This window comes from Neolamprologus brichardi, chromosome 3 (genome assembly GCF_056152115.1).
Source record: "Neolamprologus brichardi isolate AB-2024 chromosome 3, ASM5615211v1, whole genome shotgun sequence".
Lineage (NCBI taxonomy): Eukaryota > Metazoa > Chordata > Actinopteri > Cichliformes > Cichlidae > Neolamprologus > Neolamprologus brichardi.
In genome coordinates, this window is record NC_142106.1 from 43,461,083 (window position 1) to 43,474,832 (window position 13,750).

Sequence of the window (13,750 nt, forward strand, 5' to 3'; positions counted from 1 at the left end):
AAGTTTACTGATCAGACTTGTTCCAAACAATCAGGTTAAAATTACAAGAAAAAAAAAATCAATACATCACAGTAACTGCACTTGTAGAGTTAATTTCTGGTGTGGATCTGTTGGTGTTTTTTTCAGGTGATGTGGAACTTTAAAAGGTCTAAAGAAAAGCCGGGTAGTACGTCACGAGCTCCCACGGTGGAGTGAAACTGCCGTCTGCTCCTTGCTATCTAAAATATAACCGGGCACTGACTTAAACTCTCGACCGTCTCACACTTTGTTTAATTAGTTTTCTGTTTGACGTTTATTCAGCTGTTTGAAAACCCTAGAGGAACCCTCCCGAGGGATTAATAAAGTTTAATTTAATCTAATCTAATAACTTTAATCTCAGCCAAACCGATTTACTCATGAACAAATAAAACACTGAAAAAAAACAAACAAAAACATTTTAAAGTTATCAAAGTGACTTATATATCATGTTTAACCCGAGTAGTGAAAAACCGCAGGGGTTTGAAGACGATGTGTCGGCTCAAATATTTGAAGTTTACACAGCTACATTCTCACCTGAAAACATGTTAAAAGTTTTTTTTCGACCCAGAAAGAGAAATAAGAGTAATATTAAAACTAAGGCGCTGCCGCCATTGTTGGAAACTGGAATTGGCTGGGCCGCGCTATGAATTCTGCGATATGGTATTTCAATGTTGTTGTCCGGGTGGAAAATTGGGAGAAATTCGGGAGAATGGTGGCTCCGGGATTCTCCCGGAAAAATCAGGAGGGTTGGCATGTATGGTTGTGGCAACATCACTATCACAGAATATGACGCGCGTATGTTGAGGTGAACTGAAGAGGAGGAGAGGGACAGGTGCTGCTAGGGCGAGACAGACGTCTCTCACGGAGTCCTTTAGTGCTGCAGGCAGGCAACGTGTTCAAATAGCCACAACTTCAGTTTTTTTTATTTCTATATGATGAACTCTTCATTATTAAGTGATAAGAACAAGTAATCTGATGTCCTGTAATCATTATGACGCTATAATTTGAGATACAATAAATAAAATAAGTTTGTACAAAGTATCAGTATCGGATCAGTATCGTCAATACCACCCTGAATATTACTTGGTATCAGATCAGAAAGGAAATCAGTGGTATCGCACATCACTACTGATCACAGCAGGAAACATAATTTCCAGTGTAAATCCGTAGGTGAATATTTCGGTACTGTTTGTCACTGAACCTTTTTCCACAAAAATCGCAGCTGTACGCCTTAATTCCAGAGTGGGTAACTAGATGCTTCTGTAATTTTCGACTTTGAGCAAAAGCTTTACCACACAAGTCACAGTAGTGTGCTTAAACTACACTGTGGATTAGTTGGTGTTTTTTTAAAGCTTCAGCCCGGGCAAAAGACTTTCCACACAAGTCACAGCTGTAAGATTTAACTCCACTGTGGATGAGTTGGTGTCTTTTTAAGCTTTGAGCATGGGTAAAAGACTTTCCACACAAGTCACAGCTGTATGCTTTAACTCCACTGTGGATGAGTTGGTGTGTTTTTAAGACTCCAGCCCGAGTAAAAGACTTTCCACACAAGTCACAGCTGTAAGGTTTAAATCCACTGTGAATGAATTGGTGTGCTTTTAAGTTTTCTGCCTGGGTAAACCACTTTCCACACAAGTCACAGGTGTAAGGTTTAACTCCACTGTGGATGATTCTGTGTGTTTTTAAGTTTCCAGCCCAGGCAAAAGACTTTCCACACAAGTCACAGCTGTACGCTTTAACTCCACTGTGGATGAGTTGGTGTGTTTTTAAGTTCTCTGCCTGGGTAAACCACTTTCCACACAAGTCACAGCTGTAAGGTTTAACTCCACTGTGAATGAGTTGGTGTGTTTTTAAGTTCTCTGCTTGGGTAAACCACTTTCCACACAAGTCACAGCTGTAAGGTTTAACTCCACTGTGGATGAGTTGGTGTTTTTTTAAGCCTCCAGACAGGGCAAAAGACTTTCCACACAAGTCACAGCTGTAAGGTTTAACTCCACTGTGGATGAGTTGGTGTCTTTTTAAGACTCCAGCCTGGGCAAAAGACTTTCCACACAAGTCACAGCTGTAAGGTTTAACTCCACTGTGGATGAGTTGGTGTGTTTTTAAGACTCCAGCCTGGGCAAAAGACTTTCCACACAAGTCACAGCTGTATGCTTTAACTCCACTGTGGATGAGTTGGTGTGTTTGTAAGACTCCAGCCCGAGTAAAAGACTTTCCACACAAGTCACAGTTGTAAGGTTTAAATCCACTGTGGATGAGTTGGTGTGTTTTTAAGTTTCCAGCCTGCACAAACGATTTTCCACACAAGTCACAGCTGTACGCTTTAACTCCACTGTGGATGAGTTGGTGTGTTTTTAAGGCTCCAGCCCGGGCAAAAGACTTTCCACACAAGTCACAGCTGTAAGGTTTAACTCCACTGTGGATGAGTTGGTGTGTTTTTAAGGCTCCAGCCTGGGCAAAAGACTTTCCACACAACTCACAGCTGTAAGGTTTAACTCCACTGTGGATGAGTTGGTGTGTTTTTAAGGCTCCAGCCTGGGTAAAAGACTTTCCACACAAGTCACAGCTGTACGTTTTCTCTCCCTTTCTTCTGTGAGGTTTGTCGGCCTCCTGAGAGTGCTGACTTCTTGCTCCATGTTGGTCCTGCAGTGACAGAGGCAGTGAGTGAAATACAGTCGTGGAACAAACTGAAACTCCCTCCGTCAGTGGAATCAAACATGTCAACAAACACATTGCTGGTGTGTTACCACCACCTTCTGGTGATAGTATCACATTACAATGATGTGACACAATGAGAGGTATAATTAAAATGACATTAGGAAATATTGATCAGCGGAGAAAATCTTTTATTTCACAAAATTTTTTTGAGTTCAACTGATGATATCGTTGTTTCAATGTGTGTAGATAAAATAAGATCTTTGTATTTTCTTGTGACTTCTGTGGTTTCTGATTTTGAATGTAGATTCTGTATATATGGATGAGCCCAGGATGGAAAATATAAAGCTGCTGTTAACGGGTTTTTAAAAACCCGTTAACAGCAGCTTTATCTTTCTACCCAGAATCTACAGTTTCAATAACAGTGTAACTGTAATGTTTTTCTCACCTTTTGTGTTGAAGACATTTTTTCCTCTGTAGTGGCTGAGCTGACTCCAAATGGCTGAAATTGTTCCTCTGCTGCTCCAACAGACTCTTCTGCTCCTGTTACTCAGCAAAAAAACAAAAAGTGTATGTATATATATATATATATATATATATATATATATATATATATATATATATATATATATATATATGTGTGTGTATATGTATATGTATATATATATATATATATATATGTGTATATGTATATATATATATATATATATACTTTTTTTTGTATTACTTTGTTGTTTCAGCAACATTAAATTTAAGAACTGTACTTTTGAGTTAAAATATATATTTATAATTTTAATAAGTGAAAAATCAAAAAAAGCATGAAGATTTTTTTGTATCGAAAATATATCGAAACGTGACACCAAAGTATTGAAACGAGAATTTTGTGTATCGTTGCACCCCTAATATATATATATATATATATATATTTTTTTTTTTTTTTTTTTTTTTTTTTTTTTTTTCTTGAAGCTTTGTAAGAGCCCGAAAGACGCAGAAATACGTAGTAGGATGAAAGAGTGTAATAACTGACTGAAACGGAAGAAGACGGCAGCACTGCATGTACAACCCGCCGGTAAACCCCGAAGAAGAAGAAACAGTGTCCGGCATTGTATCTGGTTTCTGGTACAGATCGGGTAGTGGCAGGGCCACATCCTTCAGAGATTTAAGAAAGAATTTAGACACTTTTTAACTCAGTGATGCTGCGGTGTTCGTTTGACTTTGGGACCTGAAGGAATTACCAGATTACTCCCAGATTTACAAGCGCCTTAGTCCAACAAATATGGCAATAACGACGGCCCACTTGCTTTTTCTACAAAAAAATGTGCTTTGTTGTGTATCTGACGGACAAACACAAAACTAGCTCCACATTATTGAACTGGAACCATTTTTACAAACTAATTCTGGTTCATCCGTCTCACTCAACGATCCGCTTTCGCCCTTCTCATTCTCCGTTGCCACCATGCTTTTTCGGCCATGTGCGTATGAAAACAAAGGCACTGCGCATGCGCGTTTTACCCATATTCTATCCCGATATTCCATTTTCTTATCGTTGCTTAACATTGTACCGGTATTACCGTGAACGGTATAATATGGCCCAGCCCTAGTGGCAAGCGGTACTATGGCATGCAGTTTTTCACATTTCACTTGCCATTCGAAGACCAAATATAACGTTGCAAAACACTCCAGCTCACATGTTAGTCTGCTCCAAGCATTCCCACAAAGGTCAGTGTTTTGTAGTAGTTAATACATCATTTTTCACAACATAATTGTTCACTAAAGGCTGATTGCCCTCCCCCAGGCTTGTACCCCTGGCTTCATGTCCTGGGGTGGGGGTTGGTTGTTCTCCTCCCTTGCACTCCATCCTTTTGTTCATATTCCAAGATTATTTTGCTATATGTATTCTTACCCCCTAGCAACCGCCATATCATAATATTGCAAGCAATCACAAACTCTACAGTCTCTCTAACTTCAATGTATAGTAAGCAATCTATTATTCTCACCAGAGAAAAACATAAACTAAAACCACATCAAAGTTAGCTCCGTGCTTACCTGTAGATGAGCCCACAAACAAGAGAACTCTGTGATTAAGCTAGAAGCCTTTCCAAACACAGTTAACAGATCAGGAAGCTGAGACACACGTGGTTCGCGCTGATCTCAGCTACAATCCAAGAGACAACGGTGGGTAGATCGATGCAGATATCGATTGAAAAGTAGGTAGTTGTATATGATCCTGTAAGCTTACTACTTTACTCTTGTTTCAGCAGCTCTCTCTGCTCGAGTCCTCTCCAGCGCACACACTTTGCTCCGCCCCCTTTACCCAGCTCTGCAGCGATTTGTTGCTGTGCGGTCACGTGACTAGGCTGCGCAATGTAATCACGTGGTGTGTTATTTCAAAATTAGCGCGCTTCGGGATTGACGGCATGCCGCAATGCATTGTGGGTAGTTGTGTGCGATACTGCATATTTTGGTATCTTCTGCTTTTCTTTTCATTCCAATTAAAATTATTACACTCTTGGAAATGATGATAATAATATTTCCACTGTGGGATTTCCACGCATCAGAAGTAACACTTCCTACATGCTGTTAATAAATATCACTGTACCTGACTCTTGTTTTGAGATTTTTGGGCTCATACCTTTTTTTGAATAATTAATGTTTGGGTTTTTGTCACCATTTCTTTTGGATATTTAGGTTGTCAGTATTGTTTATATATTACTTTCTAGTGACTTAGCTTATTATTCAAGTCTTGCATTCAAGGTTTGTGCCTACAACCTAGTGTAACAGGGTCATAAATCACATTGTTATAGTTACCCAAAATGTGTTCTAAACCCCCAAACCGTTCCTTTTATACCTGACTTTTAGGACTTCCAAGCCTGTAGTTATGTTCATTATCAGTTAGAGCCCCTCCTCATTCTTTTCTTCTTCTTTGGTGCAATCCTATATATACAGTGTACCCCTTTTGCCTCTCCCCTTTTCTACAATTCCCCTGTGGGAGAGGTGGGTGTCATTTCTTACCAACACTTTAAAACACACATATAATGCATATTTAGCCACCTGGATGTTTCTGATTGCAATTTTAGTTCAATTATTGTCATTATTAAGCCTGTTTTTGTTAGATGTTATAAGTGTGTAGTATGTGTGTATCATAAATGTGTTTTAGGCGCCATAAATGCTAGCATGAATATATACTCCTTGCTAGCTTGGAAGTTGTGGTGGCTTGAGCTAACCCTCTTCCCCACTGTTTGTATTTGGTCGTAGGAGCTGGAGTGGGCAAATTATTTACTTGGAGGTCTTTCTTTCTTTTACCTTTTTTTTTATCAGTTATGTCGGATTTCATGTTGTTGTTTTTGTTTTATCTTATGTCAAATATGTTACGTGTAAATGCATATTTTATGTTTAATGTAAAAATAAATGCCAGCCCAATGCCCAGTGGGCAAATTATTTACTTGGAGGTCTTTCTTTCTTTTACCTTTTTTATCAGACAACGCAGAATCACACCGGTTACACTAGCAGCAAATTTTGGGCCCCACAAAATTTACTGATTAAAACGAACTATTATGGATTTCAACATCTTATTTGTTTTTCATATGTACTTATTTTCAGTGATATCTTTTATAGCAGGAAATCAAACAGGTGTATAATTTTTTTCTGTCTCTATTGCCATATTTTTCAAGGAACCCATATTTCACAACAGCATAATAAAACAGGAAATTCTGCTTCGCCACCCAAATATTTTTAGTGGCCCCCATATGGTAGCCTCTATGAAAAAAATCTGGAGGTGCAACTGGGGTATGATCAGAAACATTATTTCAGTATCTCCAGGGCCCAGCCCAAATGGTTCCGGTTCATAGAAAATGGGGCTGGTGTCACATTGAAATGGAACGCGGCTCTTCTGTGGAAGAAAGGTAACAGGAGCAATGGGACGTCCCACACTATAAAATCTAATTAGTTGACAGAACTCAAAAAAAACCCAACAATGCAAACTCATTGCCTCAAAAAAACTGAGTAAAGTTTTACTTAAGATAATTAAGTTAGGGCAACTTACTCATTTTGAGTACACTGTACAACCTTGTTAGTTCCCAGAACTCAAAAAAACTATGCAAACTCGTTGCCTCAAAAAAACTAAGTAAAGCTTACTTAAGTTGACTTTTAGGACAACTTATTCATTGCAAGTCTGCAGTATTAAGAATAACTTGATATTTCTGACTATACTAATTGTTTACCTACTAACAAACATTTCAAGTTCAACAAATGAAAAAACAATTTGTGGTAACCTGAATATGATTAAAAATAATTAACAACACTTTTTGTAGTGATGTTAAAATCAGCCCAACTTTTATTTTCAAATGCAAAAAAGTATAACAGCCAACATACTGGACACTGTTCTCTTGAACAACAAACAATTATATTGCCATCACTGTTATAATCTTACAATGAAACAAAGTCTCAGATTTAATTATTAAGAAAATAAGCTTAGGCCTACCACAAGTTTGTTTTGTACTTACATTACTTATATAATCAAAATAAAATATTTATTTTTCTGTCACAAGTGCAGTCTCTAATTTAAACAACACATTTGTTTTCCTTCTTGCTGTGCGGCAACAGTGCTGACCACCGTGCCACTGGTGTGAGGGACTGAGCTTGATGTTCAATTCCAACATCAGGCCGGGGTCTTTCTGTGTGGAGTTAGCATGTTCTCCCCGTGTTTGTGTGGGTTCCCTCCGGGTACTCCGGCTTCCTCCCACCATCCAAAGACATGCAGCTTGCAGGGATAGGTTAATTGGAAAATCCAAATTGCCATTAGGTGTGAATGTGCGAGTGAATGTGAGCGCGAATGGTTGTCTGTCTCTGTGTGTTGGCCTTGCGACAGATTGGCGACCTGTTCAGGGTGTACCCCGCCTCTCGCCCAATGACAGCTGGGATATGCTCTAGCTCCCCCCGCGACCCTGAAAAGGAGAAGCGGAAGCCAATGGATGGATGGACATTTGTTTTCCATTCCAACACAGGAGCTGGAATGTTGTAATATTTTAAGGATGGCTTGTTTCCAGTCCAGGCATTACTGCCTGAATGACTATCATGGATCGAGGTGATCCAAATGTAGGTGCAGAAGAAAGTCTTTAACTTCCCTTAAGTACAGTGGCAGTGGATGTGGGTTGGAGATGCAATGAGCTTGAACCTGCAGGCGACCATCTTCACTGACCACACCATCTGTGATGGAGGACTCATCTCTCCTGGTGTCCTGCAAGCAAGCGATCATATTTTTTGGAACACGAACTTAATTGCTTTCTTAAAACATTTTTCCCCTGCATTTGGTATAGAACAGACTCAAACTTAGACAATCTCAGGCTCCCTCCCCACCGGAAAGGTGACATTCAATGTCCCACTTGTCAGTCTGGATAGCCGTAACCACCACCCAACATACAATAATGTCATGAAAGCATCATTTTAAAAAGGGCTATGCAAACATGGCTAATAACTTTTATTCTAATGATGTGCAAAATGATTTGGGCACAAAACAAAGTTTGCTGTGAGAAAACCTGCAGACTTCACTAAATACAGTGTAGACCCTCTAAACTAAGTTTGTAATGTGATCTTTCAAGAAATGCAGATCAAACTGTTGTTGTTTGTTTACTTACACAGCATGTCTTGTAGAATTAACTGGAGTCACCAGCAACAGCATAGTGCAGCCATATCTCAAGTCTAATAACAGAAGACAGGAAAAGATTAGTGAAGAAACAACTTCCCCAAACCAAAGCACAAATAAAACAATAAGTAAAACAGGCTGATCTAAAGTATGATTAAAGTTCAGCCTGATTAATAGAAATGTCACTGACAATTGCTAATATATTGGAAAGCCAAAATACTTACCACTGAGTTGATGTCTTTCTGTCCAACAGCAGGAGTGCTGGTCCCGAGCCTCAAAGACAGTAAGAAGCAAGCAGAAGGAGAAAAAGCAGAACATTTTTCAGAACCTGATTTGATCCTTAATGGCTGTGCAATCATAATAACTTACAAGACAGAAGGTCAATGTAGACCCCATACAACCAAATTAGACTAACACATATAGTATTAAAACACCATCTACTACTGTATCTGAATTTGTGGTATTGGCACTGTCAGTTTAGGCCTAAAGATATATGTGTTTTAAAAAAAGACCACCTAATTTAAATATAATCATTACATGCTTGTTAAAAGTTAACTTCCAATATATAAAGTTTCTAATAAGCAAAATGACCAGATCTAACATATGGCAGGGTTTATATGTAACATAATGTTTCTTATGATTCAACTGTGGTATTTAACTTAATTCTTTAGAAGGACAAGCTATATTACTTTATAGTATAAAGCCAACCTAGACTTTAAGCATTTAACAAGCCACCAATCTGGATTATAGCTTTCACAACAAAACCTGTTTTTAAACACATTTTTTTTAACAAAATAAATACTATTGTTATTATTATCATTATTATTATTATTATTATTTAAAATGTAATTAAACAGAAAAGTGGTTAAATATAAAAGCAGTTTGCTTATGTTGTTAAAGAAAGGCTAGATTTGACATTAATAGATGCCACAGATGTTCAAAAGCTGCCTCAAAGCATTGAAAAAAATAGATGTCTCCAAAAACGTCGGAGCATTTTTGCAAATATGTGATGTTTTGATAAATTAAGTACATATTTGAGCATTACAAAGCGACATTCTCGCCTGAAAATATCTTAAAAGTTTATTTTGTGACCCAGAAAAAGTAATATTTAAAAGTTTTTTGCAGCGCTCCTCCGGCATTGCCGCGTTTACAAGCACACACAAGCACACACAGGCTCCGACAACCGCGGCCGACAAATGCAATCCTCCTTTTCCCCAGATTACCCTTTCTGGGTACAAATACAGGCCATTTACTTTTTACCAAGCATTAAACATTAAGTCTCTCTCTTCTAAATGATTTAATAATGATCAACATGTTTATTCTGCCTTACAGAAACAGCATTGCACATGTTGAAGGCTCTCGCTACTTGATAAAAGTCTGGATACAAAATTTCTTTTGTATCCAGCCTCTGTGTTGATCTTCCAGTTCAGCCTATTTTCCATGTACTACATGTACCAGGTACTTGTACTTTTCCCCAGCTGATGATTGTTTCCAGATCACATCACAAAATCATCCACCAGTGCTTCACACTCCTCCTCCTGCCATCACTAATACATCCAGCCTCTGCAGAATCATGAGGGTATTTCTGAAGGTGTCTTGACTCAGACTTGTACTGAAAATCTAAGTGCATGAAGTCCAGGACAGAACTGTCCAACTGTGGAGGTCCTGCTGCACATCACTAAATCAGACAGAGCTCGGCCCAGTCTCACATACTGTAGTCAGTCTTTCAGGCAGTCAGTAATCCATGAGGTGGTGTTTATTGACATTACTGTAGTTTTTTCTCACTAGCAGCAGCTGAATCATTTTTCAATGCACTTGAGAAATCAAAGAAGGTGATCATTAACCCTGCAGGAAGTAGATGATTTCATCATCCAAGTTCAACAACTACAATCCATCACAATAACCGATCTCTCAAAGCAGACATGGCCCTCTTATACCTAAATACAGGTGAAGGATTAAACTGCTGACCCTACTGTCTAAAACAGGTATGAACAACAGGACTATTCATTATCTATTCATTGCCTTCCCTTCTTTTCTGTGCTGCAGGCTGTGACCCAGTAATCAGTCTTAATGTGCCGTCTTAAAGCACGTTTAAGTTTCTAAAATACACCAGGAAAGGGGAGATCTGGAGGATCTACTATATCCTGAGTAAAGTGTTTTTACCAATGATGTATAAAAGAGACATAACAAACAGGGAGTGGAAACAGGACTCTGTAAATATGTAGGAGTGCGCTGCAACAAAACAATGGACAGCAGCATCTGTGCCAAACATCATTTTTAACTGACTTTGCTTCAATGGCTCAGAGGCATGAATATATGTTGTCTTAGCTCCTTTCTCTTCATGTCTTCCTAACCTTGTCTGCTCACCTGTCATGTGTGAGGGACTGAGCTGCAATTTGATGATTGGGGAAATAAGAGCAAAGGAATCAAGGATGTAGAAACCAAAAAAAAATAAAAAGAGGGGGAAGAATTTGTTTATGTGTTAACTTAACTGTTAAATTGCATTCAGTATTTCCTGGGTGAGAGAATTATTCTGTCTCTGGCACAGACTTAAAAGTCTCACTCATCACATGGACCCAGCCAAATACTTTAGTATACTCTGCTGTAACGAAACAATGGATGTGCTATATTTAACTGCCATTGCTTTAAAACGACTAAAGCAAGGATGTCTGATATTGTTAAAAGCCTCTTAGCTCCTCCCTACATGTTTTTCTCACTTCACTTGCTCACTTCTCTGGTGGGAGGAGCTAAGATATACTGATAGGTTCAAGGAAATGAGAGCAAAGGAATTAAGGATGCATGAACTGAAAAATAAGAGAAGGAAGAATTTGTTCATTTGTTGGTTCGGCTGTTTCCTCGCTGTTGGCATTTCCTGGATGTCAGAGTTAATCTGTGTCAATTACTTGACACGTGAAGACTGAAAGCACACGCATAAAGACCTTAAAGAATCAGGGAGGGATGATGACTTCAATCAATGTTATCAGCAGATTTAAGTTATGACTTTCCTCTACTTGTAGCCATTGTGTAAGTGAACGAACTGGTAAATGGACTGTTTCTTATTTATGTTACACTTTTCTACTCTAACTGAGCAATCTAAGTGCTTTTTATTATAAGCTACATTCAGGTAGAGCAGAAGGTACCTAGCAATTCATATTTTTAGGAATCAAATCAAATAATGATAATAATATAACTGTAAGAGTGGAATAAACTCTTCTGTCTCTCAGACATCTCTCGTCAGTGAAGACGTAAAGAACCTTTTCCTCTTTTGATCTTTTTGTTTCCAGTCTCTAAGTTTTTAAGAACTTTTCATGTGAGTCTGCAGACACTGTCCACCCACAGCTACAAAATTACTAAATCTTAAACATAAAATAAAATAATTAGTAACATTACCCCAGCAGTGTAATGAGTCATGATGGGTAATGAGTAAGTCAGTGGGTAAAACAGCAAAGCATCACACAGTTGCTGCAGACTTTTACAGGAACTCTATTGTTTTGAGATCTGGTGGCTGTGGAGGCCATTTAAGTTCAGTGAACTCCTTTTAATGTTCATTATAACAGTTTGAGATGATTTAAACTTTGGGACATGGAACTTTATCCTGCTAGAAACATCTGTCTGAAGGTGGGTGCACTGTGTTCATAAAGGGGTGGAGATGGTCAGCAGCAACAATCAGACAGGCAACGGCATTTAAATAACTGCTCAGATGGTCCTCAGTGATATAAATTACATCAGCAACAGCAGCATGAACTGTTGATACAAGGCAGGATGGATCCAGGCTTTCATGTCATTTTGTGCTAAGTTCTGACCTTAACGTCTAAATGACACAGCAGAAATCAAGACCGATCAGCAGTTTATGAAATATTCAGACCAGCCTGTCTGGCACCAAAAACCACTTTAAATCACTTTAATTACTTTTCTTCCCCATCAGCCGGTCATCTTGAATAAAATTCAATGTGGAGCTGCTCTTTATCATAATCCTGTCATAAAATAATAACAATAATATTATAAAAACAGTAAAAGTATTCAATACAAGAGACCTGAATGCTATAAATGTTTTGTCTTCCACACCTCAGTTAGATCATGCTACTTTAATAAAAGTGTGTTTGTGGAAATGTGAAATTATTGTAATTCTTACTTTCGTCTGTCAAATTAACCCTGAAGTTTATAATTATATATATAATAAATGTATTCCACATATTTCATGTCTTTAATCTGCAACACAACAGACAACTTTGCAGTAAATGAGCTAAGGAAGTTTACTGTGAAAGGTTTTACAATGAATCAGCTGATCCTAAGTGAAACTGAAAGTGTTCACCCAGCAGTTTAAAAGGATTGCGTGATCCTGGACTGCGTTCTCGCTTTTCTTCCCTTGAGAAAGACATTTGTCTTCAGCATTTAGAGATCAATTTTACTACAAATACTACAGAAAAAAAAACTGTTTTACAACATATCATGTTTACCGAGGGCACATCTGCTTTATAAAGGTAAGTTTACAGGTAAGTCTAAACTTTGCTTTAAATTGTGATGTTATGTGCATATAAGGTAAGACCAAAACTAGTAAAAATAAATAAATCCAGGATTTTCCAGCACCAGCAGATAAAAGAAAAAATACTGACATTTTTTTTAATTTAAAGGTTTAAACATCATCTTTTATTTTCACTTTCTTTTATTGACATCAATTTAATTTTTTTACATTTTCAATTATTCAACTGTAAATCTGAATGCTTTTTTTTAAACTTGCGATTAAATTGACAAAATGGAAATTATCTTAATAGAAAAAGATAGTTAGAGAAAAGTTGTGAACGCAGTCTATCATACATCATGAAATGGTGTGTTAGACTAATGTGTGCAGAAATGCAGGCCCACAGCTTTTGGAGCCCAGAGCTGCACAGGAACCTGAAAACCATGTTCAGTGTTATAATGGCAGTTTTTTTTTTTATTAAAGGAGAAGACAACACAGTTTCCTTTTCTTCTTTTTCAAAATGTGAGAAATAGTCTTTGGGCATAAAACCTTCAATACTTGGCTATCTTTACTGTCAACAGAGAGAAGCTGAATTAAATCTGGAACAACAGCTGACTACAGAGTCTCTAAAAGCGATGGAGGTAAAATAAATGAAAAAGATGTCCTCATTACATAATCTCTGTGTAATAATATATATTATATGTGTGTGTGTTTCCAATAATTTGTCAAAAGATAATCAATGATGAGGACTCAGTTTTTGAGCTGTACTGTGAGGAAGTAAATGACCCTCCATTAGCACCGTGCTCTACCTGCAAGACCTGTCACCACATTGTTACAGGAGGTAAAAATCAGATTTATGCTTTTCATTGCTCAACACTAAAATTTCACAATATCAAATGATGAGTAAAAAACATTACTAATATCATCAATATTTCAATTATCATTATCATTATCACAGTTCCTTCTCGCTACATGAA

At 37.8% G+C, this 13,750-nt stretch overlaps 1 protein-coding gene across 1 annotated transcript; it reads right to left on the reverse strand.

Annotated features, from left to right (window-relative positions):
- Nucleotides 1–1,016: 1,016 nt before the first annotated feature.
- LOC148104335 (uncharacterized) lies at nt 1,017–4,948 on the reverse strand. Its single transcript, XM_087839378.1, has 3 exons — nt 4,720–4,948; nt 3,122–3,216; nt 1,017–2,661 (listed from the first exon to the last, which is right to left on the reverse strand). Exons 2-3 carry the CDS (start codon nt 3,137–3,139, stop codon nt 1,333–1,335), a joined length of 1,347 nt encoding a protein of 448 aa, XP_087695504.1. The 5' UTR covers nt 3,140–3,216; nt 4,720–4,948; the 3' UTR covers nt 1,017–1,332.
- Between the last annotated feature and the right edge of the window lie 8,802 nt (nt 4,949–13,750).